This window comes from Cricetulus griseus, chromosome 8 (assembly GCF_003668045.3).
Source record: "Cricetulus griseus strain 17A/GY chromosome 8, alternate assembly CriGri-PICRH-1.0, whole genome shotgun sequence".
NCBI classification, from domain to species: domain Eukaryota; kingdom Metazoa; phylum Chordata; class Mammalia; order Rodentia; family Cricetidae; genus Cricetulus; species Cricetulus griseus.
In genome coordinates, this window is record NC_048601.1 from 31,987,294 (window position 1) to 32,014,967 (window position 27,674).

General features: G+C 45.1%; 1 protein-coding gene across 6 annotated transcripts in view; it reads left to right on the plus strand.

The window, feature by feature from the left end:
• Srgap3 (SLIT-ROBO Rho GTPase activating protein 3) overlaps positions 1-27,674 on the plus strand; it is a 222,371-nt gene that overhangs the window by 119,758 nt on the left and 74,939 nt on the right. For 4 of the 6 annotated variants that reach the window (XR_003487614.2, XM_035448412.1, XM_027429039.2 and 1 more), the window contains 2 exons: positions 9,344-9,506; positions 27,360-27,422. Coding sequence is in view for 5 of the 6 variants with exons in the window: in XM_027429039.2 (XP_027284840.1) it covers positions 9,344-9,506; positions 27,360-27,422 (226 nt within the window). In the remaining variant the exon portion in view is untranslated. The other 2 variants (XM_035448410.1, XM_035448411.1) reach the window with 2 other exon arrangements.

Consider the following 27,674-nt stretch of genomic DNA (forward strand, 5'->3'; position numbering starts at 1 on the left):
GACTCCTTTGGTTGTTGGTAGTTCTTGCCTTTCAGGGGACTATGCCTCATGACAATCCCCTGTCCAGGGCTAAGTGATGCTGGCTACTCTGTAGCCCACAGAAAAAAGCAGCAGAGAGTTGTGTTCAAACACATTAGAAATATTTGGGGGGAAAGCCAGAGTTTAGAAAGAGCTGGGTGGTGCTTGGCTAGCCACTGCCTAATATTCTATGCAGATATTCGGTGCCAGCACGGTTGGGAGTGTCTTCCAGCTTCACAGAGCAGTTAGAGGGAGGATCCCAACTGGGCTTCCTTTCCAAGAGAACACTTTCTACTGGGGAAGAAGTGCCACAGTTTTCACAGCTGCAGCGTGTCTTAAAATGATAGTAGAATTGAGATTTAGCCTTCTAGGCTATTGCTTGTCAGAGAAGCATTTTTGCAATGTGTAATTTGAAGTTGGTGTGCAGAGGACCCAGGGTAGAGAGGTCTGGGCAGGAGAGGTAGGGATGCAGGAAGCCCTCAGGTTGGGCTTGTGTCTCAGTAGATATTTATAATTGTCCCCATGGCCCGTTCACACCAATAAGTTGTTGAATTTTCCAAGTTCCCTCACAGATACCTTACCCTGGGCCATATGATCTCTCAGGTGAATAGTAGTCACTATCTTAATGGCACTTTCACGACATGCAGGACAGATACATTATTATCTTCCTAGATGACACTAGTAAGGTCTGGGGAAATTAATTTGCCCAGGTCACAGCTTTAGTTGCAGATAGTGCAGGCAGGGTTTGAACCTTAGTTTGTCAGACCCCAAATGCAAATACAGACTCTGCTGTACCATCACATGGCAGGTCCGTTTCCTTGCCTCTCTGCATAGGCTAATGCTTGCTGAGAGTCACCATCTAACCAGACCTGTGTTAGCATCAGGGATCTGCGAAAGGCTCTTATGAAAAGCCTCTATTATGGCTTGGCTAGTTGTGTGTCTTGCAAAGTTCAGGTCAGATTAGCAAGGAAGCAAACAGCTTGTAGATCTGGCATGCCACCTTCATCCCGCTAGGCACTTGAAAGCAAAGGGGGCATTTCTAATCTCTCTGTCTCTGTCTCCTTGTCTTACTCTGCCTCTTGGTCGCTTTCTCTGTTATAGCACAAAACAGAACTGATCAGCGCTCCTCAGAATAAAGGAAAGCTCACTGGTGCTCCCTGAGTCATAACTGTTCAATTCTCTTTCAGCCTTGAGGAGAAAGCCTCCTAGATGCTCCTGTGTTGATAACGCCTCTCTAATCTTTCAGCAATCTTTAGGCTTCAGCACCTGCCTGAGGATGCATTACGTTGTTTGTTTCCCTTAAAGTTACATTCTCTGGTACCTTCTATTTATGGCAATCATCTTAAAAAAAAAAAAGAAATCTATGACTAGGAAAATTCTTTGTAAATGTCTTTAGAAAAAGACAACAATAGTGGAGAGATGGCTCCATGGGTAAGAACATTCTGTATTTGAGCGTGAAGAGCTGAGTTCAAATTCACAAAGCCCACAAAAAGCCCAGGTGTGCTGGCACATGCCTGTGACAGCACTTCAGAGAGGGAGGAATCAGGAGGATTACCGGGGCTAGGTGCCAACCTATCTCTAAGTTCAGTGGGACGCCTTGCCCCAAGGGGATAAAGTGTGGAGTGGTAGGGTAGGACACCTGTGTCCTCTGTGTGTGCATGCATATTTGCATACCACACACACACACTCACTCACGCATGCACACGCTTAAAATGAAAGGGAGCTACCGAGCCTGGGGTTTGGAATGTGATAATCCTGGTGTTAGCCAAATCTCACACTGGGGTCCATTTCTTGTTCCTTGTAGAAACATTATCACCTTCCCTCACCTCTAGCTTCCATCCTGCAGCTTCTACCAGCTCAAATGTCTATCGTTTGTACATTCTATTGTCCCTTCTCCAGCTTCCCTCACCTCCAACATCATTCTTCCTTCTGTCGTTTCAGCCTTCTATCCTGCGCCTTCTGCCATCTCCACTGTGTGTCACCTCCACCCTCTTCCACCCTTCACCGTCTCCACTCTGAATTCTACCTTTCAACTCCATCTTCTGTCATTTACACCATCTATCCTCCGTCTTCTCTCAGGTGATGGACCTGCCATGTGATGGTACAGCAGAGTCTGTATTTGCATTTGGGGTCTGACAAACTAAGGTTCAAACCCTGCCTGCACTATCTGCAACTAAAGCTGTGACCTGGGCAAATTAATTTCCCCAGACCTTACTAGTGTCATCTAGGAAGATAATAATGTATCTGTCCTGCATGTCATGAAAGTGCCATTAAGATAGTGACTACTATTCACCTGAGAGATCAGCTCCAAACTTCATCACCCGTGTCTCCCAGCATCTATTTTCCATCACTGTTACCTTCAATCACTTCTAATTCCTGTCTTCCACCTTCCATCCTCCACCCCCCTCATCTTGCACCTTCTACCTCCCATCATCTTCCTTTCACCATCATCCACCTTCCACCTTTTACCGTCTTCCACCTTCCATAGTCTAACTTTCACCGATTTCTTTGCTGTTCTGTGGCAGGGCTCTTGAAGCTCATCTTACAGTGTGCTCTTTGTGATGGCTGCGGCCCCTTCTCCTCGTCTTAGTTTTCCATCTGGTTTTCACTGCTCCCACACACGTTCCCTGGAATCCCCAGATCATAATCAGTGAATCACAAACTCTTAACCAGGTTGGGCCTTACTTGTGTGTGTATATCCATACATATGTATATGTCACATATGCATCAACAGCACCCAGTTTTTGTATTAAGAATGGTGAGTAGATTCAAAGGGCACGATGCATGTAGGAGTTTAGTTTTTTTCTCCATTCCATTAGGTAGGTAGGATAAGAGTGGATTTTAAGGATTATATAGGACCCTGTACTTTGCAAATTCATTCCCCAACCTTTAGCTCACATATCCTTCTAAGAATTCTGGTGGGACACAAAGAATCAGAGGAGGTGTCATCACCCCTCACAGACAAGGGACTTGAGGGCCAGGCATGTGGGTCCTAACTCAGGACCCACAGTTGAAGGATGAAATAACTGGCCAGATGAACCTTGGGCAGGCCCTTCCTCTGTTTGGTTCTATATAAACCACATGCCACATCCATTTTTCTGTTAGATAAATGGAGACACAGAGGCTTGCAGGGAAAGAGATGGAGAGATTGTCCAAGTGTTTTTTAGTGGAGCAGGGATTTTTATTTCAGGACTTGACCAAAGATGGGGCTCTGGTATGTGAAGATGGTGAAGGGACTTCTGCTCTCTAGATCCCAACATCCCAGGACACTGGATTTAGAACCACGTGCCTCTGGGGGTTCTGCAGGCTTGAATCTGGGTTCTGTTTGCTAAGCGGAATTTTCCAACCCCCAGCCAGGAAGCTGGCAGAGCTAGCTTGCTGCTAATTTCATTTTCCTAACTTACCAGCTTGGCAAAGCTTGGCCTCTCCAGCTTCAGTCTCTTGGAACCTCATTCCCACCTTTCTTAGCCAAAGAAAGCAAGCAAGCTGTGACTCACCAGAAATGTTCATTGCTAGTTTCTAGCCATAAAAAATGAAAATATGTACATCTGCAGAAGTTCTGCCCTTATGTCCTAGCTCAGCAGCTTCTGCCTGCCGAAGAGAGGCTTGGATACAAGATGGGAAAAGCAAAAGAGTCACTCACAGTGGGACTGAGAGAGGGAAGGCTGGCTCACTTCATTTTGGAATCCTTTAAAAAGAGGACTGCAGCAAGCAATGGTAGCACAGGAAGCTAGGTATTAGGCCCAGGGGACACCAGGAAAATGAACAGGTGACCCCAGGGAAAGGAGAAGCAAAGGTTCGTGAGGACCACCATCCTGATCTGTCACCTGTGCTCCAGATATTGTTTGCTGCAATCCCAGGGTAATGCAGATGGTACATGGGATGAGGCAGCAGGCATCCCAGGGCCCAGCAGCCATGCAGGCTTCCAGCTTCACTATGCACCACTCTTATCGTAACCGTCTTGATTCCTATGCTTCATCTATGTTGGTCTTTACTTTGTCCCTTAAATACATGCACCAAATTCCCTACCCCTAAGGGAGGCCATGCTTTTCCCCTTAACCCCCTCCCATTCTTCTTAGAAGCCTGCCTTATCTACTCCTTCCTCATAGACACTTCAGTGAATCTCAAAGTCAGGCTTCAAGCCCCTTGCTCTGGGCTCTCGTGGTATGGTGTGCCCCTTTACTCTAGCACTTTCTGCCAATCTGATTCTACACACACCCGAGACGCCCCCAGTATTCTGTCCGCGCCCCCCCCCCAGTACTCTGTCTACTATGTGGAGAACAGGAGTCACACATGTGCTCAATGTCATCTTGGGGCCTGACCCCACAGAATGCACACCATAAAGGCACTGCACAGATGTGCCAGTGAACAGTGGCCAGGGAGCTCTTTTCTGGTGTTTAGTGGTGTGGTTTGAGTAGCTAGGCCCACAAGCATAGGTGATCTATGTAGTGTCATATCGCTAGAAGGTAGACAAAGCAGAGTACCACCCTACCTTACCTACTCCTTCCTCGAGGACCCTTCAGTGAACCTCAAAGTCAGGCCTCAAGACCCCCAGGTCCAAGTGTCTTTGTGTTTTATCTTAGTGTCTCTTCTTGATGGCCCAGTGGGGTAGTAAGGGTCTAGTACCATTGTCACTGAGGTCACAGATGCCAGCCAGCCTTCTACAGAAGGGCTAGCTCTAACTTTCCTGGCTGTGGATAGCCCGCCTGGCATAATAGCTGCTTTTGGTTGCTGTGATAAACACTATGACCAAAGGCAACCTATGGAAGAAGTTTACTTTGTTGGCTTATGGTTCCAAAAGGGAGGCCATGTCTGAGAAGGCATGGCAGCAGACAGCCTTAGCAGAAAGCCAAGCAATCATATCTTCAATCACAAACACAAAGCAAAGAGTGAGCACTGTAAGTGAGGTGAGATTGCGAACTCCCCAAACCTCCAGCAAGGCTGTACCTACCCAGACCAGGGACCAGGTGTTCAGACAGAGGAGCCAATGGAAGACATTCTTCATCAAACCACCATGCCTAGCTTTTTGTTTGTGTGAGCTGGGCCCCACACGTGTGCATGGAAACAGGGCAGGGAAGAGATAGGAAGGCAGAGCCAGCTGAATCCCATGCTGGGCGGAGCTTCAGAGTGGGCATGCTGCTTGTGAAGGCAGCTATGGCTCACTGTCCTTGCCTGTCCCTTCCTTATTCCTAGCCATGGGAATCAGGAGAGTTGCCTCTCTCTGATTGCAGCCTTGTCAGACTCTCAGGGGGAGGGTTCGTCTCCCTCCAGCCATACCTCTAACCTTTGCTTCATTCCCCCAAAGGCCACTTCTGCATCCTGGGTGCACAACCAGAAAATGGGTGTCATCCGGGAGTCTCCCTCCTCACCCCCACCCCTCTCAGTTGGCCCCCAGCTTCAGTCAATACCCAGGTATTGACTCCTTTAACTTGGCCCCTGGATGTCACCCCTGTCCTCCCAGGGTCCCACTGTAAAGGCTGAAAAGACACTTTGACCCCTGTACTTCTTTGCCCTAGATCAGCGCTGCTCAATGTGGGTCACGAGTTGAATGACCCTTTCACAGGGGTCACCTAAGATCATCTGAAAACACAGATATTTACATTATGATTCATAACAGTAGCAAAATTACAGTTATGAAGTAGCAGTGAAAATTGGAGGTCGCCACAACATGGAGACTGTTTTAAAGTGTTGCAGCTTTAGGAAGGCTGGGAACCACTGCTCTAGATCCTTCTATTGCTCCCTGACGATTCAGGGTGAAGAACAAACTCTTGAATGGTACTTAAAGGCCCTTTGCTGTTGATCTCTACCATATTCCCCAGCCCATTTGTCACCCTGGGTCTCACCCCAGAGCTTCGGGTGGGGCCCCTAAGCTGCCCTTCAGCTCATCAGCGTGTTTCTCCTTCTTGCTGGCCCTTTGGTAATAGTTCCCCACCCAGCAGGTTCTACTCTGGGAATGTCCAGCCCTCGATCCTCAGTCTAGAAAGTGTTATCTGAAAGAAGACAGCACCGACCACCTTACTTCTGGGTCTGCTATGGGGAGGCTCTGCAGCCCCCTTCCCATGGATACACTACTGAGGCTACAGCATCGTCTCCTCTCTCTCTTGCATCTTTCTTATTTAAGTGGAAGGCTCAGGCAGTGGCTCGCCAGAGAATTTGAGCTTCACACACATAGCACCTGGATGAACTAGTGCATGTGAACATGTGTGAACACATGTACCCACACATGTGAATCCATGTGAATGCATGCACCCACAGAGAGACAATGAATGGAAGCTTGAAAGAACCCCAGACCTCTCTTTGACACGTTAGCTGCTGATGTCTCTCCCTTCCTTCTCCTCCTCCTCCTCCCGCCCCTCTGCTTCCTTTTCCTCCTCTTCCTGCTCCTCCCTCTTACACTCGTCCTCAACCCATTCTTGGGCTTTGGCACCTCCTGGCCCACAGGTCTGTCCTTTCTGTCTGTCTGCTACCATTATGCTCTGGCCAGGAAACCTAATTAAAGACCATCATTAAAGTCAATCTAGCACTTCCGAGTGCTAGTTTCAAAATCACTTGCCTTTTTGCTTTCCTCTGAAACGTCCATAATTTTTACACATTTAATTCCCCAGATGCTGTTCAATTCTTGCATCCCAGATTGAGCTAAGCCCCTGAAGCAATTTCAGTAACAGCTCAATTATGGCAGCTCTCCTTTAATCCTTTGATTCCCTTCACCACCCAGGAAGCAGTAGGAAGTGGGATGGGATGTGTTCTCTGTCTGCCCAAACCTGCTTCTTTCCCTGCAGCTCTCCTCTTAGTCTGCATCCTTGGCTTCCTCCCAGTTGCCTGAAAGCCAAATCTCAGAATCATCGTTCTCTCCTTCTACTCCCACTCCTATTTCCAGCAACTCTTCAAGAGAAACGTACCCTGTTGAGGAGTGTTTGTCTAGACTTCAGTAATCCCAGTGCTACCACCCAGTATTTACCAACTCTCTTTGCCTGAGCTGAGATTCCTTCATGAGTGGTACTCCTGTCTCTAGCCTCATATTTATGTCCATACTTACCTACCTGCTCATCAGTCTATCCATTCATCATCTATATTTTCTATCCATCTACCTACCCACACATCTAACACCTGTCTGTCTATTGATCATCTATCATCCATCATCCATCCATCCATCCATCCATCCATCCATCCATCCATCCATCCACCCATCTACTCTAGCCACCTACCTCCATATCTGTCCAGCTCATTCATCTACCCATCCATCTGTCCATTGTATGCATCCACCCTACTTTCCCGCCAATTTCCCCTCAGGGAATTTTTTCTGAAACACACACTAGTTGTATAACCTCTGTGACTTCCCCTTTCCTGGAAGAGGAATTCTGAATTCTGACTACGGAGTAAAATATTTTGAAGAATGTTTTTAAAATACTAATAGCCAGTTCCACCCTAGAGCATCAGACTCACTTTGTCCTGGTATAAATTCCTGAGGTTATTCTATAGTGTTACAATGAATTCAAACTTCCATAGCCTAGATGGTGGAATCCCAACTACTTTGGCCTGACACTCCACACCTGCTGCAATCAAGCCTCTATCCTGTTTTCCAGACTCATGTCCAACATTCTTTCAGTACCATTCTCAGAATTCAGGGCTTCCTTAGATAATTTGTTATTCAGTCTGTCTGTCTGTCTGTCTGTCTGTCTGTCTGTCTGTCTGTCTGTCTGTCTGTCTCTCTCTCTCTCTCTCTCTCTCTCTCTCTCTCTCTCTCACACACACACACACACACACACACACACACACACACACACACACGTGATTGGAAACCGCATATCCATCATTCAAAAACCCAGTACATCTCTGGAGAGATGGCTCAGAGGTTAAGAGCACTAGCTGTTCTTCCAGAGGTTCTGAGTTCAATTCCCAGCAACCACATGGTGGTTCACAACCATCTGCAATGAGATCTGGTGCCCTCTTCTGGCCTGCAGGGATACATGCAGATAGAACATTGTACACATAAATGAATAAATCTTAAAAACAAACAAACAAAAAAACTGTACAAATGTGATCTTTTCTCAAGGGTCACTCTGCCACAGCATCTGCTCTGTGGTTGCCATCTGGCTGAGCCCTGAGCACAGTGAGTACAACAGAAATAGTACCTGCTCTCTAGGAGCTCCCAGGAAGGTAAGAGATGGGGTATAGAAATTAAAGGCAGAATGTTATTGGGCAGCTTTCTATAACCTCGAGGAATTCCATGAGATAGTCAATTTCTAAAGATAAAAGGGTTGGGGTTCTCTGGAGCTAATGGTGGGCTTTGCTTCTAATATTTCTTTCCACACTAGAAAGCATGATAAGAGAAAGATTGGGGCTTGAAGAACGAGAACCCCAGCTCAGGTATGCTGTGTGTCAAGATGGGGTCATTGATTGCACCTGTGTTTAGGATTTTATTTGCCTTTCTTCTTTCAGAAGAGCATGTATACATTTCCTGAGTCCCACAGAGGGGTCTGTGGGAACGTAGAGTCACGAGAGTGATTTTGCTATCATTTCATTAGCTTGGGAAGCAGTGATATACAGAGATCATCAGACTTCAGCTCACATCAGAATGCCCAGGCAAGCTTCTTAAAACCCAGACTGCCAGGCCCAACCCCAATGTTCTGATTCTGCAAGGCTAGAGGGTGCATTTCTGATGTTTTCTGGGGATCACAGTGTGACATCCCGTTTTAGCACCATGTCCAGCTTGAGTCAGTCTGGGGACCCATCAGTCACTATAGGGCAAAGGCTTATTTGTCCTGTAGGTACTTGTGTCTTCCTTTGCCTCTCTTCCCACATGTAGAACCTGACCCCTTCAGGCTGATACTCACCAGCTCTTTCAAGCATCATCATTGTCACACTGGTTTCTAGGAGGTCAGGAGCTCCCTGGGGAAGGACAAAGGTGTCAAGAGCCCAGGGAAATCTGTGGGTTAATGGAGACAGGTTATAGGAGAGGGAGTATCTTTTTGTTCTTTTCCACTGCATAGACCTGGAAACCATGCAATAGTTCAGAGCAATCTATTTAGTATTTCTCTGCCCCATTAAGATAGATTGTTCCTAGAAGAGGGAAGGAAACATGACAAGTGCTGCAGTTGAGGGGAACATAAATGGCTCAGGACAGAGACAAGAGTCAATGACCCAAGGTCTAGCTCTAGAACTACTCTCTAACCATGGAATATCACTTTACTTCTCTGGCCTGTTTCCATAGTTGTTTTAAAAAAAAAGTGTAATAAGATTGACTTTGGAGGTGGCTGTGAGGGTCAAAAACCAGTGACCATGTGAACTGACATGAAGCTGACCTGAGCCATCTTGGTTCCCACAGGAAGGATCAATATCTCCTGTCGCCTGTGAACTGTTGGTATCTGGTACTGCATCAGACCCGGCGGGAGAGCCGAGACCATGCCACCCTCAATGACATCTTCATGAACAATGTCATCGTCCGCCTTTCCCAGATCAGTGAGGATGTCATCAGACTCTTCAAAAAGGTGAGCTGCCCATTCTGCCCCAGGTCTCTTCCTAGACTGGCCATGACAATATTCTCCCGACATGGTGAGATGTATTTTGGGGACAAGGGACCAGAAAGGCAGGTGTTGAATGATACAGGGGGACTAAGGGCCACACTATACTCTTTGACCTCTGTATGTGCCTTTGAAAGACTGTGTGTGCTCAGCCACTTTAGCACCTATGGACACAAGAGTAAAAACCTTTACATGACTAGCTGTGTAGTATACATGTGTCATAGGCAATCTGGAAAAATGGAGGTGGACATGGACCCAGAAATTTAAATCAACAGAAATTTTACCAGTCAATCACTTAGAAATTCTAAGAATTTCTTTATGTATTCCTGTATAGATATATTTCCCGTGAGTGCCTGGAATCTGTGCACTTTCTAGAATGCATACACATTTCCCCCTGTGTAAGATCATACTGTCTAGTTGATATTACTGCCCACTTTAGTCACCTGCCAAACTCAGGTAATGCAGTCTGTCAAAAATTTCCCACATTGAAATTTACTTTACTTCTGTTTTGAATGACTGCCCAGCATTTTGTGATATTGACCTACCCTGCCCTATGTACCTGGTCTCTTTCTGTTGAACACTTTGGTAAATGCCATGATTTTACTGTTACAAAAAGCCCCACCGTGAGCTTTCCCCCACATCGGTTATTACTTAGGATCAGTTTTCACAATGGGAACCAGAGGCTCAAAAGTTGGTTTACTTTTAAGGCATTAGTGGACTACTCCATTGCTAAAAGAAAGGTTTTACCCAGGGAAATATCCAGTAGCCAAAGGTGAAAAGAGTCATCACTTTTTATGCCCCCTGAAGCCTTTGTCCCAAGCTTCTTAAACAATGCCTTTCATAATGGAGGCACTATGTGAATGTGTGAAGAATTGAATTTTCTAAATAAAATGGGTGTGTCATTTAGCCTTCTCTTAGTCTGTTGAGTGAGGCTGAAATTGGCTGCTTTTGGAGCCCCCCTGTGAAGGTCAGACATGATGTCCTGTGGGGAAGGACCTTAGCAGAAGACTAGATTCCTTAGTATTTTAGAAAGAAAATAATCCTGGTACTATTCCTTTAAAAACCCATGTGTCCTGAATATCTTCAGGCTTGTGACTTAAACCTGTGCCCCTGTTTCCTCATTTGTGAAATGCTCACAGACCATCCCAGCTGGTGTCATTCTTTGTGATCTATGTATCTCTGGGGTGATAACTTCAATTTCCTGTGCCTCAGTTTTCTCACTTGTGAAATGGGTAGAAACACCCTGTGGGGCGTTGGCAGCACAGGCTACCTTGGCCTTACTCTGTGAAAGCTGGCTATGATCCTAGGAGAGAAGCGACTGTTTCTCAGTGTAGCTCAGCTCTTCTTCCTAGGTACCAGTTTAGTGATCTGGTGGCCCAGGGTGGCTAGACACATAAGAAAGGGGATAGGCTGCTGACTTAAAGCCGCATCATCTCTTGAGGTCTGTGCTTGGATCGTCCGTTTTGAGGATGACTTATACAGAAGAACTGTACTTGCTGCCTCATGGCCTCCTGCCACACAATACACTTTTGGTTTCTTCTTGAAGCTGTTTTTATGAAATGTGGTCTGAGTTTAATATTTGCATAAGCAAACATAATTAGAAAGGTAAATACAGTGCCAAAAAAAAAAAAAAAAAATTCATCCCACAGTGCTTCACAGAGGCCAGGCGACAAGCGTTAGCTGTCTGCTGCTTTGGAGTCCTGATCCTGGTATGGCCCCCTCCTGCTGCTGTCACAAGCCTTTTCCTGGGTGGGAATGACTCAGAGAGAAAGGGTCGTCAAGGCCTTTAGGAAACGAAGGCTGTTTTTTTCCTGAGCTGAGCCCTGGGACAAGTGAGATAAATCTTTGCAGTTCTCATTTAGCCTGACAGCAGCCTGACTTGTGATGGAGGTTAACAGGGTGGAAAATAATGAAAAATGTCCACAGCTGAGCTCCTGGCTGCCTTGTTACCAGGCCTGTCCTGTAGAACAAAGGAACTGACCTGGCCCCTGTGGGCTGGGAGAATGTCGGGAACAAGTGTGCCTGGCTGATTTAGCCCAGTGAGGCCCTTTTGTTTTGCCCACAGTATATATAACTTGGAGCTAAGCCTTGTGCTCATTATATAGGGAGAATTCCTATATCTATCTCAACCACTTCAGAACTAAGTTCTGGGAAAATGGGGAATGTGTACCCTATTTTATAGAAATGGGAGAAAGCCTTGGGCAGCTTCAAAGAAAGCCTCAATGTGGCTTTAGTTCTTTATCATTAGTAGTGCAGGACTTTGAGAGTTTGTCTTTGTACTGCCTCACTGGCCACCCTAGCCAATCTCTTTAAGCCACAGTTTTCTCGTCTGGGAAGTGGGTCTGGTACAATGTCTACACTGGGGACCACTTGGAAGAGCAGAGGCAGGTCAAGTGCCAAAATAGGGTGGTGCTCAGAACATACTCAAGAAATGGAAGCTCGTTAATGGTCCCTCGAGTGGAAGTGTGTGGCCAGTGTGGGGTGCTAATGCTTACTGGGGTCTTTTCCTCACCACCCACCCAACCTTGCTCTGATGGTTAAGCTGCAGGAGGCCAGGAATGGTTGCTGTGGGCCTGAAATAGTTGCCCTGCCTGCTGTCTTCTCAGAGGCCAGCATGCCACCTCTCTTTATTCTCATACTTTCACACTCTCCACTCTCCCTTTCATACAGTCTGGGTTTTGTTTGTTTGTTTTGATTTGATTTGGTCATTTTAATTTTTTTTTTATTTCATGTGCATAAATGTTTAGTCTACATGTGTGTTAAGTGTACCTTGTGCATGTAGTGCCTATGGAGAACAGAAGAGGGCATTGGATCCTCTGGAATGGGAGTCACAAGCTGTTGTGAGAGTAGCATGGGTTCTGGGAACTGAACCTGGGTCCTCTGCAAGAGCAGAATGTGCTCTTAACTACTGAGCCACTCCCTAGCCCATGGGGACTCTGTTCTAAGGAGAAGTAGTAGCATTACAAACTCCAGAAACTTGTGTCACTTAGAGGTGCAGATCTGTCACCCAGCTGCTCAGGTGGCTGAGTAATCATGAGTTCATCATAAATTCAAGGCCAGCTCAGGCCACATAGTAAATTCAAGACTAACCTGGTCAACTTAATGAGACCCTATCTCAAAAACACCAAGGAATGTAATTGGCCTGTCAGAAATGAAGTTATTTCAAAGAGACACTTGTGTCTTTCAATCTGACTATCAAATCATTGAAACAATGGACCCCAAAGAAATAGGGATTTCCCCAGGAATTTCATGCTAGCAGAAGGAAAAGGTATGTGTGTAAGCCCAAGTGCATGAGTGTGTGCGTGCAGGCATGCATGCTTATGTGTTTGGAAGTGTGTGTGCATGGGTGCATGTATAGCTGTGTGTGTGTGTGTGTGTGTGTGTGTGTGTGTGTGTGTGTGTTAGTGCACATGTGTTTGTCTCCTTGAAAGATACTTCATACAGTTATAACAACTTGTCAGAATACCTTTCAGGATGAGACTGAATTCCAGACAAAGATGAGTCAGTGGGTAGGACCACACCTTGCCTGGGACATGTTAGATGTGCACATCCTTGGCCCTCTATTTAAACTTCCATCTCATTTCAGGACCTCAAAGATGGACTTGAGGGTTTTTCTGTAACTCTTTGTCCCTCTTCTCAGTGTGGCATTGAATAAATCTCCCCTTTTTTGATTTTCCACTTTTCAATTGGCTCTTTTTATTGGGTTATTGAAGGCAGGTTGCTGGACCTGACTTGGGCACAGATTGTCATATCCCTGCTCCCAGCTCGATAACAGAAGGCTCAGATGTAGCTTTAGAGACTGAGCATTTGACTAGCATGCAGTCCCCAGCACTAGGGAAAGGCATTCTGGAAGCTGATGGAGGTGGACTGGCTCTAAGGGGAGGGGTCTGGCTCAGACAGAGCAAAGTGGGACTGAATGAGGTCTTAGAGGCAATCTGGAATGGTCAGGACCTGGGCCTGTTGGCAACAGAAATATAGTCCAAACTGCTTGAAGGGGGGAAGGGCTTTCCAGCTTTTTCAAGACGACCTTGGCTTCAGGCTAGGGGTGCTTCTAGGGATACAACGATTATTTTCAGAAAATGGTTTCTATTTCTGCCATGTGGCTCTGGTTTCTCAGTTTTGGGGGGAGAGTTTTGATGAGGAGGAGCCTTTTCTTAGTTAGTTTGTCCCACTTTCATGACCAGGTGGCTCCCAGCAGCCCCAGGCTTGAATCTTACCTGTTTTTAATCTAGCATTAGATCTTCTAAGCACTGATCGGTCCAGCACAGACATGTGCTCTTTCTTGACATTGCATCTGACTAAGTGTAGGAAAGATGCCTACCTCTGGAGCAAAAGGTGCTCAACTCTGCTGATCCACCGGGCTGAGGATGGATGAGGGTGGCTCCCCAGGAGCTTCGATAAAACATCAGGACCAAGGCAACTTGGTTGGGGTGTCCTTGTGATAAGAAAGACATAATAGATGTCCATTGGGCTCTCTACTTGGTCCTTTTATCATATTGAACTAGGTGTCCCTCCACAAAGGATGAGCCATACCTCTCAGAATTGCCCACTCTATCTGGAAACAGCTGTGATCAATGCAATGCCCTTCAATGAATAAATGAAATATTACATGGTTTTTTTTTTTTTTTTTTTTTTGCTCTTGGGTTCTTGAGGGCCACAAATATCCAGTAAGTGCAGAAACCTGTTCGTGGCTTGGAGACAGAAATCAAGGTGTTCCACCCAGGTCTTTGCTGCCTGGAAACAAGCATTCCCATTCACTCAGAACTTCTCTGTGGTCTGCTTGCGGTCTCCTCAGAAGCTGCTCACCATGGATCTTGCTGAGTTTTTCTCTGATCTGTAGTAGTTCATGGTGAGAAGCTTTCAGGAGAAAGGATTGGCCAACTTGGAGTAGAGAGAGCTATCTCAACACTTCAACTCTAACACCACCAAGAAAGAAAATGCTTGCCATTCTGGTGGCCATCTCAGTTCATGGTTGACAGTCAGGTCTCAGCTGAAACCTCCAGATAGTTTTGCATCAAGGTTTTAAATCTGGCCTGAATTGCCACCCTGGCCCCATGTTTGTCTCTTTAAAACTTCATCTTATTAGATTCTGGCCAAATTACTCGAGTGTTTTTTCAGGCAGCAAGAAGGAAGTTTTCTCAAAAGGCATGAACTCCTCCTCTGTGGGGAAGGCCTGTATCATGATGTCTTTGTGTTATCCTTACAATCTTACCTTCTGTGGTGATTTGAACATGTTTCCCCTTGTTGTGGGGTATTTACCAGAGAAGACTGCTTGGAAATGGGTTTAAGCCAAAGTCATTATTAGCCTGCCTGAGAATACATTAGGTGTTCAGGATCCCAGTGTAGCACTGAGCCCTTCTCAGGGTGAGCTTCTAAGCACAAAAAAGAAAAAGGAAAAGAAAAAGAAAAAGAAGTTCTAGGTCGACATACTTCAGTTAACAAGAACAGTTAGCCAGAAGCAGAACTATAGACAGAAGCTAAAAAAATAAGGTTAGTACAGTTAGAGACTTTCCCAGAACTATGGACTTTGATGGATTAGGCCTTTGTTTTAGTTTTAGCAGATGGTGCTGTCTAGATGCTGAGTTTTACAGCCTGAATGGTACTTCCATCATGGAGTCAGTTGTGCTAAGGTCTGGGGCCCTGTTACACCATAAGCCTTGAGCATTGGTCCCCATTTGGTAGCTGCTTGAAAAGGATTTGGAAGTGTGGCCTTACTGGAGGAAGGATGTGACTGTGGCCAGGCTCTGAAGTTTCAAAAGGCTCCTTTTCCTCTGCCTCATGTTTGTGGTTGTAGATGTGAGCTCTTAGCTGTTTCTGCCACCATGCCTTCACAGCCTCTAACCCACTAGAACCATCAGTTCAATTAAACCTTTCCTTTTATAAGCCAACTTAGTCCTAGTGTTTTACTACAGCAATAGAAAAGTAACCTATACACCTTTTAGTGGCAATTTGTTGGCTCTGTGTTTCTAGTCTACTCTGTTGGGATGTCAAAAGTGGGGCTGAGACTTGAAGATGAGCTAACAGTGAGGGTGTTGAAGGGTAAAGGTGAGTCTGTCAAGTGAGAGAAGTGGGTTGGGAGAGCTTAGGAGACATAACAGATAGATCATGATGAGGTCAGAGGCACACCAGAACTGAGGGTACAGACAGCAGCCCAAGCTGAATTCAGCTCTTAAACACAATCTGCTTGGTCGTTACGTTAAGACAGTGGTTCTCACCCTTCCTAATGCTGCTTGTGACACTTTAATACAGTCCCTCATGTTGTGGTGACCCCAATCATAAAATTTTCATTGCTACTGTAATTTTGCTACTGTTATGAATGGTGATATGAATATCTGTTTTCTGATCGTCTTAGGTGACCCCTGTGAATAAAAATATTGTTTGGCCCCAAAGGGATCACGACCACAGGTTGAGAATCACTACATTAAGATAAAACATTTTAAAACTTGGAGGTTTCACACCAGGTGTGGTGGCGCTTACTTATAATCCTAGTACTTGGGAGATGGGGTAGGAGAATCAAGAGTTCAAGGCCAGCCTTAGCTACATAGTGAGTTTTCGACAAGCTTGAGCTCCTTGAGACGCTGTCTTGCAAAACCAAACAAAACAGCTCTCTGCTGCCCAGCCTCCCTAATGTTGTCCAGTATGTTGTATTGACACCTTTATCTCATCTCCCCAGCCTTTCCTGCCCTTGGGTTTGTGGCCTCCCCCTTAAACATCACCTGCCAGTGGGTGTCTTAGTCTAGTATGGGTTAGAATGGCCTGGAGATGTATTAGGAGCAGATTGCTGGACCCCACAGTTACATTTGCCAAGCCAGTAGATCTAGAGTGTGGCACGAGAATCTGTATTTCTAATCAATTCTCAGCTGATTGTGGAAACTTGCAGTGTGGCTTCCTTGTTTTAATGTTAAGGAAACTGAAGCCCGTGTCTGCTAAGGAAATAGTATTCCCCAAACCCAGGTATTTGAGCCAGCTTTGAATCCAACCCTATTCAGCACACCAGCTGGGAGGGTCACTGTGTATCACACCCACTCCTCTTTACCCCTGGCTGTTTCTGAGACTAGGTATTGAAGCCCATCCCATTTGCAGCCTCATTCTGTTTTCTTCAGCTCCCTTCACAATAGCCATCCATTATTCCGCACTCTGATGCCTGTAGAATTTAATTACTTGCCCTGGCCGTGATGTGAATTTGATTGTTGGAAGCTGCAGCATTCTGGAAGACGCGCTAATGAGGAGAGACTCTCAGCCTAGACGAGAGGGCATTTGGGGGGCCGGTGTTTGAAAGCAGCCATTCACTGTGTGGCAACAAGGACTTGGTCTTCAGTGAGTTTTCTCGTCCCCGCCTCGAAGATGTCCATCGCATTTCATAAATAAATCGGGGCTTTTGTGTCCAATAATTGCTTTGCTTTGTAACAGAGATCAAAAGCAGCCGTGGCCTTGGATTCAAAGCCAAGTTTATTTTTCAATTTTTTTTTCTCTTGCAGGAGAAAGTGAGGGTTTGCATGCTGGAGGGTCCAGCGGTGCAGTCGGCACTGGGGCGGGGAGAACAAAGAGATGAGGGACCTCAGGCTGTCTCCGCTGTCTCCCAGGGAGACAGCCTGTGAAGTGGGCCTCAGCAGGCTTTCCTACTCATTCAGAACACATATGCTGGTGCTAGTGTGATGGCAGATAAGCAACTGTAGCAAAGAAACGATTAGTGAGGGCTTATTCTGTGCAAGGCCCCAAGCACTCTGTATGCATTGAATTCTTCAAGTCTGAGAGGAAGATACGATCATTATCCCACTTTACAGGTAAGGAAAATCAAGAAGGTAGAGGCTGCAGTTGTACTTCAGATATATCCAGCTCAGTGGTAGAGACAGGTGATGAATAAAACAGAGAAGCAACATTTAAACATAATGCCCTCCCCTGGGGAGCTCATAGAATAGCATAGCCGTTGAAGTACCTACAAGGAAATGATTTGTTTGGATGCAGCGGGGAGGGGTAGTCATCCCTACCCAAATTCATTCTGAGGGAGGTTCAAGGAAGGCGTGATGTTGAGGATTCAGTGCTGCAGTGACTCTTGATGGTGAGAGTCGATCACAGCATGGCTTCCTTGGGAAGCTGACTCTCATGGAGAAACAATGCAGTTGGGTCGTGGTCCCACCTGCAGAATGGGAAGCCGGAGGCATCAAGGGATGAAGTGTGTGGTGGAGTCGTAAAGAAACTGAGACGGGCCTGCAGAGTTGTGCCTAGAGGTCGGGCCCTTCTACCCTCGAGTTTATGGGTTGTCCCTAGAAGGGGATGTGCACATGCTTAGGCAGATGGCTCCTTCAATCATGATGCCTATGGGTGGCATTTCCTAGGAGGAAGTTCCCAGTCCTGAAGGGAAGCTTGAGTGTTACACAATGGCGTCCTCAACAAATACACAGAGCTTTGGGGAAAGCAAGAGATGCAAAGCTGAATGGGTAGGAGAGGTGGACCAGTACTGTGGTTGCCTAGCACCGTGGCTGAGCTTAGCGACTCCACCTCAGTCTCTGCTGCCTTCAGCCACATGAGCACAGCTTGATCCCTTCCACTCTGTTTTGCCGTTTTTCAGAATGGAGCTAATGGAAATCTCCTTCCAATGGCTGGTCCAAGATTAAAGGATGATATGAAATGCCCAGCTAGCACACAGTAAACAGCCAATACATACTAGTGGTTAATAGGATTGTTTGTAGGTCTTGGAGAAGGAATAAAGTGAGGCAAGACTGGAGATGGAAGGGATTCTGGGAAGGTTTTATTTGTGGTCCACAGGATAAGCAAATCTTGGGAAAATGCTCACTAGTAACTTCTAAAAGATGGTGGGTTTGTCTCTTCTTCTGTAACCTCATTTCTTTTTCTTGCCTTATTAGTTTGACCAGCACCTCTACCCTGTACAACACGCTTCTAACTTCTTATCATTTAAGAAAAAGGCATGCTTCTAACTTCTTACCATTTAAGAAAAAAACTGGGCCCTATTTCATCCCACAGCTGGATGAAAAGGGTACCACTAGCAAATCATGCTTCCTGCTTCATGGCTGCTCATATGATTAATATGTACAAGTTAATAACGCTCCTGGGTACCAATCCTATTCAGTTAGGAGTGTCATTAAAATGCATACATGAAAAAAGAATGATTGCAGATTAATGCTGTTGATGCACAAATTAGCCACATCCCAAGAGTTTTGGTATATGGGGCAGTCATTGCCATTCAGATATAAATAGCTCATAGTTCCCATTGTAATTTCTTCATTTCTCATGGGTTATTTAAAATTATGGGCTTTCTCCCCTCATTTCAAATATTTTTGTTTTGTTTTTGAGGTAGGGTCTCACTGTGTGTCCCTAGGTGGCCCAGAGTTTGAAATGCAGAGTGGGCTGGCCTTGAATTCACAAGTGTTGCCTCCCAAGTGTTGGGATCAAAGGTATAAGTCACCATGCCCGACCATTTCTGATATTTTTGTTTTTATATATTATGTTTTATTTAAATTAGAAACAAGCTTGTTTTACATGTCAATCCTAGTTCCTCCTCCCTCCCCTTTATATATTATTATAAATTTCTAGCTTTATTGTGGGTTTGGGCTGGACATATGACTCAGCAGTTAGGAGCACTTCCAGTTCTTGCAGAGGATATGGGTTCAGTTCCCAGCACCCACACAGTGGTTCATGACCACCCATGATTCCAGTTTCAGGGAATCCAAAGCATTTTTAGATCTCTGAGGGTATCAGGCATGCATGGGATACACATACATATATACAGCAGGCAAAACACTCATATGCATAAAATAAATGAATCTTAAATATTATCTATAGTTAAAAAAAGAAATTCAGGTGTGTGGGGGGTATTGGACTTATCAAATATTGATACTTTCTCTGAAGTGATAGTTAGTAGTCCTAGAGCATGACTACAAAAGCTAAAGGGACAGAGCAGAGCTTAGACCAAACAGGCTTTCAACACATGGGGACCTGGTACATGGCAGCAGTGTGACAAAGAGAGGAGAAAGGGAGACAATTGAGGAGATGAGTAGCACCAACTGGTTGCTGTCTTTTTTTTCTTGTTAGTTATAGAAACAGATTCTGCACACACGCTATATCACACACACACACACACACACACACACACACACACACACACACACGCGTGCGCGCGCACAGACATGCCTACATTTTTATATACCACTTCCCCCAAAAGCCTGGATGTTATTTCCCCTAAGTGTGTTTCAGATAAATTAGAATGTTAAAGATAAATAGAAAAAAACTCGATTGGAAAAAAATGATGGAGATTGGGAGATTGTGTGTGTGTGTGTGTGTGTGTGTGTGTGTGTGTGTGTGTGAGAGAGAGAGAGAGAGAGAGAGAGAGAGAGAGAGAGAGAGAGAGAGAGAGAGAGGTTTGTGGTAATACACATTAAGTACCAATGCCCATGGAGTCCAAAAGAGGACATCAGATGCCCTGGATCTGAGCTCACAGGGAATTGTGGGTGTCGGTAACAAAACTTGAGTCCTCTGCAAGAGCAGTATGTGCTCTTAACTCCTGAACCATTTTCCCAACACCTTAAATTAAAAAAAATTAATATACACTCCAAAAGAAAGATATTACTAGATTCTATTGTATAATTTTTAAAGCTGTCCATACAGTAACAAATATAAATTAATAGATTGATAGACAAAATACACTTGAGACAAGGAGAAGACACTTGGTCTTCACAGAATTGTTAAAATTTTAATATCCCAGAAAAAGAAATCAGCTTTTTACAAATATGTAAGTAAAGAGCAAACAGTGCAGTAGGAGAATGTGGGTAATAGATGCTGTTCAGGCCACAGAAGATGTAACTGCAATACTAGAAAAAGAGAAAAGATGCTGGTAATCAGAAGATGGCTAAGATAAAGCTTGTTGCTTGATGGATTAACAAAGCAGTCCCTGGTGGGGACCAGTATGGAAAGTATTAGGGATTGTCATAGGTATGTAAATTGTCTATTATCAATGGAGGATATAAATTATCTAGTCCTCAATAGAGGAAGAATTACAGGGTCTGCAAACAAGCAATTCCACTTTTAAGTATAATGTGAAGATGTTCTAAGCCATCTGCACAACACACAACTTTTTATGGAGATGTTTCCTATAAATAGTTTAATATTGGGCTTACAATGGTAGGTTATAGTGTGTGGTTTCAGGGAAATCAAGGCAGGAACCCCACAGTCAAGAATAGAGAGAAGGTGGGGATCCAGGCTACTGACTTTCTTTCTTATCCTTCACTCTTATACAATTTAGGCCCCTGCCTAGGAAATGTGCTGCCCAGAGGGGCCTGGGGAAATGACCAATCAGGGCAATGCCTCACAAACGTACCCACTATTCACCTTGATCTAGATCATTCCTTATTAAGCATCTGTTGTGTAGGCTGGAGAGATGGCTCTGAGGTTAAGAGCACTGGTTAAGATGCTGTCATCTACAAGGTGGCTCAAGACTCTCTGTATCTCCAGCTCCAGAGTTCTGGTGCCCAGGAAGTGAATGATTAATTAAATAAGCTACAGGCAGTCACATGCTAGAACAGCATAAATCTACATCTGCTAATATCAATTTGGATAAAACTTGAAAATACGATGTTAAGTGAGAAAAGAAGGGTCAAGTATTGTATTTTTCCTAGCATTGTGGTGCAGACCTATAATCTAAGCACTTGAGAGAATTGCACAAAAGGGATTTTGAGTTTGAAGCCAGTGTGAGCTATAGAGGTCCAGTCTCAACAGTCTCCCTCGAACATAGAGCAGCATTTTAGTACAATGTAGAGCCTGGGTGAAAAATTTATATTGTTCATGTTTTTAGACCCCTGTCTGTAATAAGGCCGGGGGCTATGAACCTGTAAGAACACACTGGCCATAGAACAGTTGTTGAGGAATGAGAGGGGAGGAAGGACCCAAGGACTTCTCTTGTCTCGCAAAAGACCCAAAGACTTAACTGTCTCTGTAACATTTCACTTCCTAAAGGAGTTTCAAAGAAAAAAAATGGCTCACATCTTCATAATGATTAAACCCAAGTAGTGTGTTCTCTGCTTTCTGCATGTTTTGAGTACTGGAGAATTTAAAGTGAGGGTGGAAATCGTAAGCATATTGGGTCCAGAAGGCTCTTGAGAGTCAGACAGAGGTCAGGATGTGTTTTCTAGACTTCAGAGACCCACTGGAAGCTGTTTACTGGGTGTGACTCATTCAAGGATTCTATTTTACTAGTGAAGTGCTCAGTCATGCTAAAGGGTGACTAGTTTGACATGTGCATTTTATTTCTTTGAAGATAGAAATGCTAAACCAAAGGGGGAGAAAGTTACGTGTTGCTACATGTATTTTCTTACATGCACAGTAGTGGCAGAATATTCTCAGGTCCAGGATTAGGGAGGATGATATAAAAATGGAAAGAAAGGATGAGTAGATGGGTGGTTGAGTGAGTGGATGTGTAGATGGGTGGGTGATTGATGAGTGGGTGGGTGAAAGTGTGGATGGATGGATAGGTGCATGGATGAATGGGTGGGTGAATAACCATGTATAGGCAAGTGGGTGGATGGATGAATGGGTGGATGAATGGGTGGATGAATAGATAAGTAAGTGGGTGGATGGATGGATGGTTACATGGATGGATGGGCGGGTGAATGGTTGGATGTGTAGATAAGTGGGTGGGTGGATGGGTGCATGGATGAATGGGTGGGTGAATAACCATGTATAGGTAAGTGGGTGGATGGATGAATGGGTGAAACACATGTGTAAAGGCATTTTTAAAATGCCAATGCAATTCTCATTCTTCTCCTGTCTACAAACAATGCAAGCAAATAGAAGATTGTGTTGTAAAGTGATGGGGAGTTAAAGCAAACAAACAGAAAAGCAAAGAAAAAAACTTTCTTACTGAGGCAATAGAATGGAACATCGGAGAATGGCACCCTTAGTATTCCAGTAGCAGTAGGCAAATGATGACCCTTTATTGAGGCTCTGCATCCTGATCTTCAAAGTGAGGTTGATTTCTCTATGTCTGGCTTCTACAATGAATGATGTCTTCAGCAGTATGGCCTTACCATGTCGTTATGGTGGACAACCAAGAGCAATGGCAATAGCCTATGTTGTTTTTGAGGCCTTTGGGGCCTCCTGACTAATAACTCATAGAGAGGTAGCCGATGCTTGGCACTGAGATTTTCATTTAATAACCCATATATTCTAGTAGCCCATGTAGGGTTTACTTGTGTTGAAACTCTTTTAACAAATGCAAATTAGGGCTTTTTCATGGATCCTTAGTTTGACTAAGCCATCCCCTATGCTCTCCTCTCCTCAATCCCCTTTCTCCACTCAGGGTGTTTCTCCTGTCTCCTTTCATGACACGTGTTCTCAACACTAATAGAATTTTTTCTTGCTTTATAGGATTGTAGATTTCTGTACTTCCTTCCTTCATACACCCTTCATTTTGGTTAAGCCCTCAGCCAATGCCTCATTCCCTCATCCCGCCACCCCTCCACACTCAGACCTTTCCTTGAACCTCTCAGTGCCCCTACTTCTTGCTTTCATTTTACCTGGATGTTACTATTCCCTCTCCCTTGAAGTGTCCACTCATATGTAGTGGTCTGTTTCTCATTTCCTGGCTTCCACCTGTAGCACTGCAGGTTAAACACACACACACACACACACACACACACACACACACACACACACACACACACACACACGATTTGAAGCTAGGATCTGCATATGAGACAGAACATGTGATTGTTGGCTTTTTGGCCTAGGTGAGACCTCATTCAACGTAATTAGGCAGTGCTAATTTTAGATACTTTCCTAGTCTGCTATAACTGAAAGATATAGAGCAGGTAATTTACCAAGAGTTAAGGTTTGCTCTTCTCACAGTTATGAAGGCTGGAAGTCCAAGGTTGGAGGGCTGTAACTAATGAAGGCCTTCTTGTTGATGGGGACTTTGCAGAACCCCAAGGCTGTGCAAAGATCACATGGTGAGGCAGAGTAGGTGGTGCCACCTGGGATCTCTTTCTTCTTGTACAAAGCCACTAATCCTGTTATGGGGGCCCCATTCTCCTAACCTTGACTAATACTAACTACCCTCTTATTACCACTTGGCTTTGAGCATGGGTTTCAGCATGGGTCTGGGTGGGGATGAATACCCCAAAGATAGGAAACATAGACGATGACAGTGTTAGAAATGGCCCATCTTTGACTTAGTTAGATGGGTATATGGACTTAAGAATAGAACTTTTCAAATGTAGCTCATAAAGTCCAAGGGTGTTTATTAAGGCAGGCCTATTTTGGGGGGGGTTATTTGGGGGTGTGGTACTAGAGACTGAATCCAGATCTTCTGCATACTAAGCACTCATTCTGAGCCACATCTCAGTTCTATAATAAAGTCATAAGGGTTTCCCCTCAAAAAACGTAATCAGCCCTGCATTAAAAACTACATCAAGTCACACACGGCAAGGTTTTCATAGCAATGGAATTGATTTCACTCAGGGACTGTGTCGTTGCAAGAGAAACTTTGCCATTTCATCTCATGTTGATGCAAATTAATGTTTGCTTGTTTTGACCAAGAAGGGTAAAAGTTCTCTCCAACTTTAAATTGCATCCATGAGAGTATCTGAGGGCATTTATAGAGTTCCTTTTGTATACAAGTCTTTGTGATCAACATTTCATCGAAAATGCTCCTAAGGAAAAAGCTTCTTGGTTCAGCCTGGGCCACAATTCTTTCTGTGATCCAATCCTTGAGACAAGTTTCCAGGTCACCCTGTCACATCCAGTCCATGTCTGGTGGATCAGCCAGGCACAGACCAGTCTCACCCACATCTCATGTTCTCTTAGAAGGAGGAATGGAGAGGCAAGTGATGGTTATTGATGCTGATGTGTTTCTAGCAGAGCAAAAGGGACCAGACTTACTTTGAGCATGGTGGGCATGGCCTTCAAGGCAATACCTGAGCAGACAGAGAGGGTACATCAGAGACATAGGCAGTGTCCTGTGGGATTGGCCTCCTTCCCACCTGCCTGGGGCCTGGACTTGTATCCACTGCAGCTTTGCAGTGCCTGCTTTTTACCTGTGTCTTCTCATGGCTCCCCAAGACCTGAAGAAAGAGACCAGACTTTTGAGCCAGACCAACAAAAAGCTGATTCTGGGCTCTTCCATTTTCCAGTTGTGCCATCTTGGGCAAGGCGCTCAGCCCTTCTGACCCTCTAGCTCTCCCCATGTGTCAAAGAGAATAATAGTAGTAGCTACTTTTAAGGTTTAAATTAGACAGTGCTTGGTAGGGCCTCTGACTAGTATGGAGCAAACGGAAGATGTCCATGAATGCTGTTGCTAGACACTGCTTGAAAGCAGGGCTTTATTGCTCAGCTTTGTCTGCCGTGCCTGGTAGAGGCTGGTCTCTACTAGATACTCCATGCATGTGTGAATGAATCCAGAGCTAGGGTGGAACTAGAAGAGATACCACAGGCTCAAGCAAGGGTTTAGGATACTGTGAATCCACATGGCTCGTAGTGCTGGGGTGCACTGCAGAGCCTTGAGGCTGCGTTTTCAGCAACCACACTCTCAGAAGCTCCTACTGGGAGTGTCCCACTTTTTGACACTGCCACACATTGTGGCTGTATACAAAATTCAGGATTGAGATCTACACAGTTGAGTTATAGAAAGGAACAAATTCCAAAACAAAATCTCATAATGTGTTGAGCCAGTTTATAGTTTTGTGCTGGGTTAGATTCACAGCTGCCCTGGAGTGTATGTAGCCCATGGGCTGTGAGTTGAATGCACCTGAGAGTGGAATGAATGCTGGGTGAAAGGTCTGTTCACATCTCAGATGTTCTGGCCCTGCAGTTGCCATCCTTATGAGCACCTGGAGGTGCAGATGGCCACTCCTTTCTGAAATGACTTCTGGTTTCTGAATCATAAGTTGAAACACCTCTGTGGGCCAAGCTGAGGTCATGACCTGGTGAACTGAGGCCCTGGGCCTCCGTTCTGGACAGCATGAGATTGACATAGTTGACACAGGGCTTGGAATACTGAGCCATCTAGTCTTCCTAGCTGAAAATTTGGGCTTATGAGGGAAATATATTGATTGTTAAATGCTGGGAAAATGTTCAGATTTTCTAGAAGCTCCAAGTAGCCAAACAAAATATGCCTGCAGGCCAGAAAAAGCTGTTGCTTGGAGGCCTTGCCTAAGAAAGTATTTTGCTGAGGAATGGTTTTAGCTGTCCAGGACAATGTCTAGAAATGATTGTGGTGGTCACAGATTCAGGCTAAAGGTAGGCATTGCTCCTAGGAAGAGTCAGGCAGGCTGTCCATCATCCTGTCATCCTTTCATAGGAATGTGTCCCAGATGAAGAGTTAGTTGTCCCTAAGGAAGTTTAGCCAGGATTAGCTTTTGAGGAGAGTTTGGGAACACTTGCTTCCTGGTGGCTGGCCCTTGTGACTGGCTACCCTCATTTTACTGTCAGTTTGTCAGAAAGGCAAGTCTGGGATGCTTGAGCCTTCTCTGGCTCAATCTTGTATGTGAAGGAAGTGCCTTCCATCCAATGTCCTTTGTAGGCATGAAAATAATGCAAAAAATTTGGCCAGCAAGGCCCAATATGTTGTCACTTGAGTCCCTAAGGTTTGGGTGTGGTGGCCTATTGAAGATTGTCTTGGTTTTTGGCCTCCTGTCCCTGGTGGAATGTTTGGTTTGGGCTCTTTATTCAGTAGTATTTGGAACTGTAATTGGGAATAGTTTCCTTCCCTAACCAACTCCAGCTAAAAACAATAATATAAACAATAATAAAGCTGCTTCTAGAGTTGCCGGTCAAGCATCTACTTTGTGGCTGCTCCAGGGAGGTTCCTGGGAGGTGAGGAGCTGAGACTCAGCAGGTCCCATGTGGTGGCCTATAGTTCTCTTGAGGAAGTACAAGGACATGCCTCCGGCCCCACCCCATCCCCCACCCCATAATCCATGTTCTATGCACATTCCTCTTCCTGAGATACGACATCCCATTCTCCCATTCAAAAACCTTCAGTGGTTCTCAGTTCTGCTCTGAACGAAGCCAGAGCCTTATCAGTCCCTGTGATATGACCCCGGCCTATGCAAAAAAAGGCAGCTCTAGAGCCCTGGGCCTATAGTAAGGATGTCTTATTCTAGGAACTGGTGATGGAAGATGAGGCTGCGTGCATTAGGATGCTCTAGCTACAGTAGCAGGAGAATATAAATGAACATGTCTTAAGCCATGGAAGTAGATGGAGACTAGAGGCTGGCTCTGTGTTTGGGGATCAACCAGTGCTCAGATAGTAATGAAAGGAACCAGGCTCTACTCTGTCTTCCTAAGGCAGCACCCTTCTTCTGTTTTTATATGCCTGCTGGTACCAACTGGGATATGTGGAGTTTTGCTTGCACTTGTAGAAAGGTTAAAACGTTCTCCTGTATCATGCAATTCCTGCTTCTCTAGTTAAGTCAGCCCAGGACTATATCAGCACAAAGAGCAATCCACCATGTGGAGATAGGATGGAGTTCCCTGGAAGAACTGGACTGGAAGGACAAATGCAGGCCATCTGCGTGGTTCTATTAGGAAGTAGGAAGAATAGAGATGGGTGATAGGAGGGAACCCCCAGTTCCTGCTACAAAATATAAAAGATTGGGCAGTTTGAAGATAGGACATGGTGACAGACTGAATTGAGGAGAAGGGATAATAAAAAAGTCTATGAGGTGACACTAAAGTTTCATCTTGACAGCCTTGGAAGATGTTATCCCCTACTTCAAAATCAAGGGGCTTTGTGTTACTTTTGGGCAATTTGAGTTTGAAGGGACAACCAGACCATTTCTGTATGCTGAAATTTGTTCTTCCATATTCCAGAGCAAAGAGATTGGCCTGCAGATGCACGAGGAGCTGCTGAAGGTGACCAATGAGCTCTACACAGTAAGTTCTGCCCAGGACCATTGCTGTTTGTTTGGGTCTCTTGTCTTCAGCACCCATATCTGGAGGGAGGCGGGGAAGAATTTGGAGTGACAGGGATTATCACGAAGGCATGTAACGGCCCCAGCTCCTGATTCCTAACATTTGAAATGGGTCCTGGACATGCTTAGTAAGTTCAAGTATGTGAGACAGTAACCTGATCTCCCAGATATAGGATGTGTTACTCATGAGCACAGAGGTCCTAGAGATTGGAAG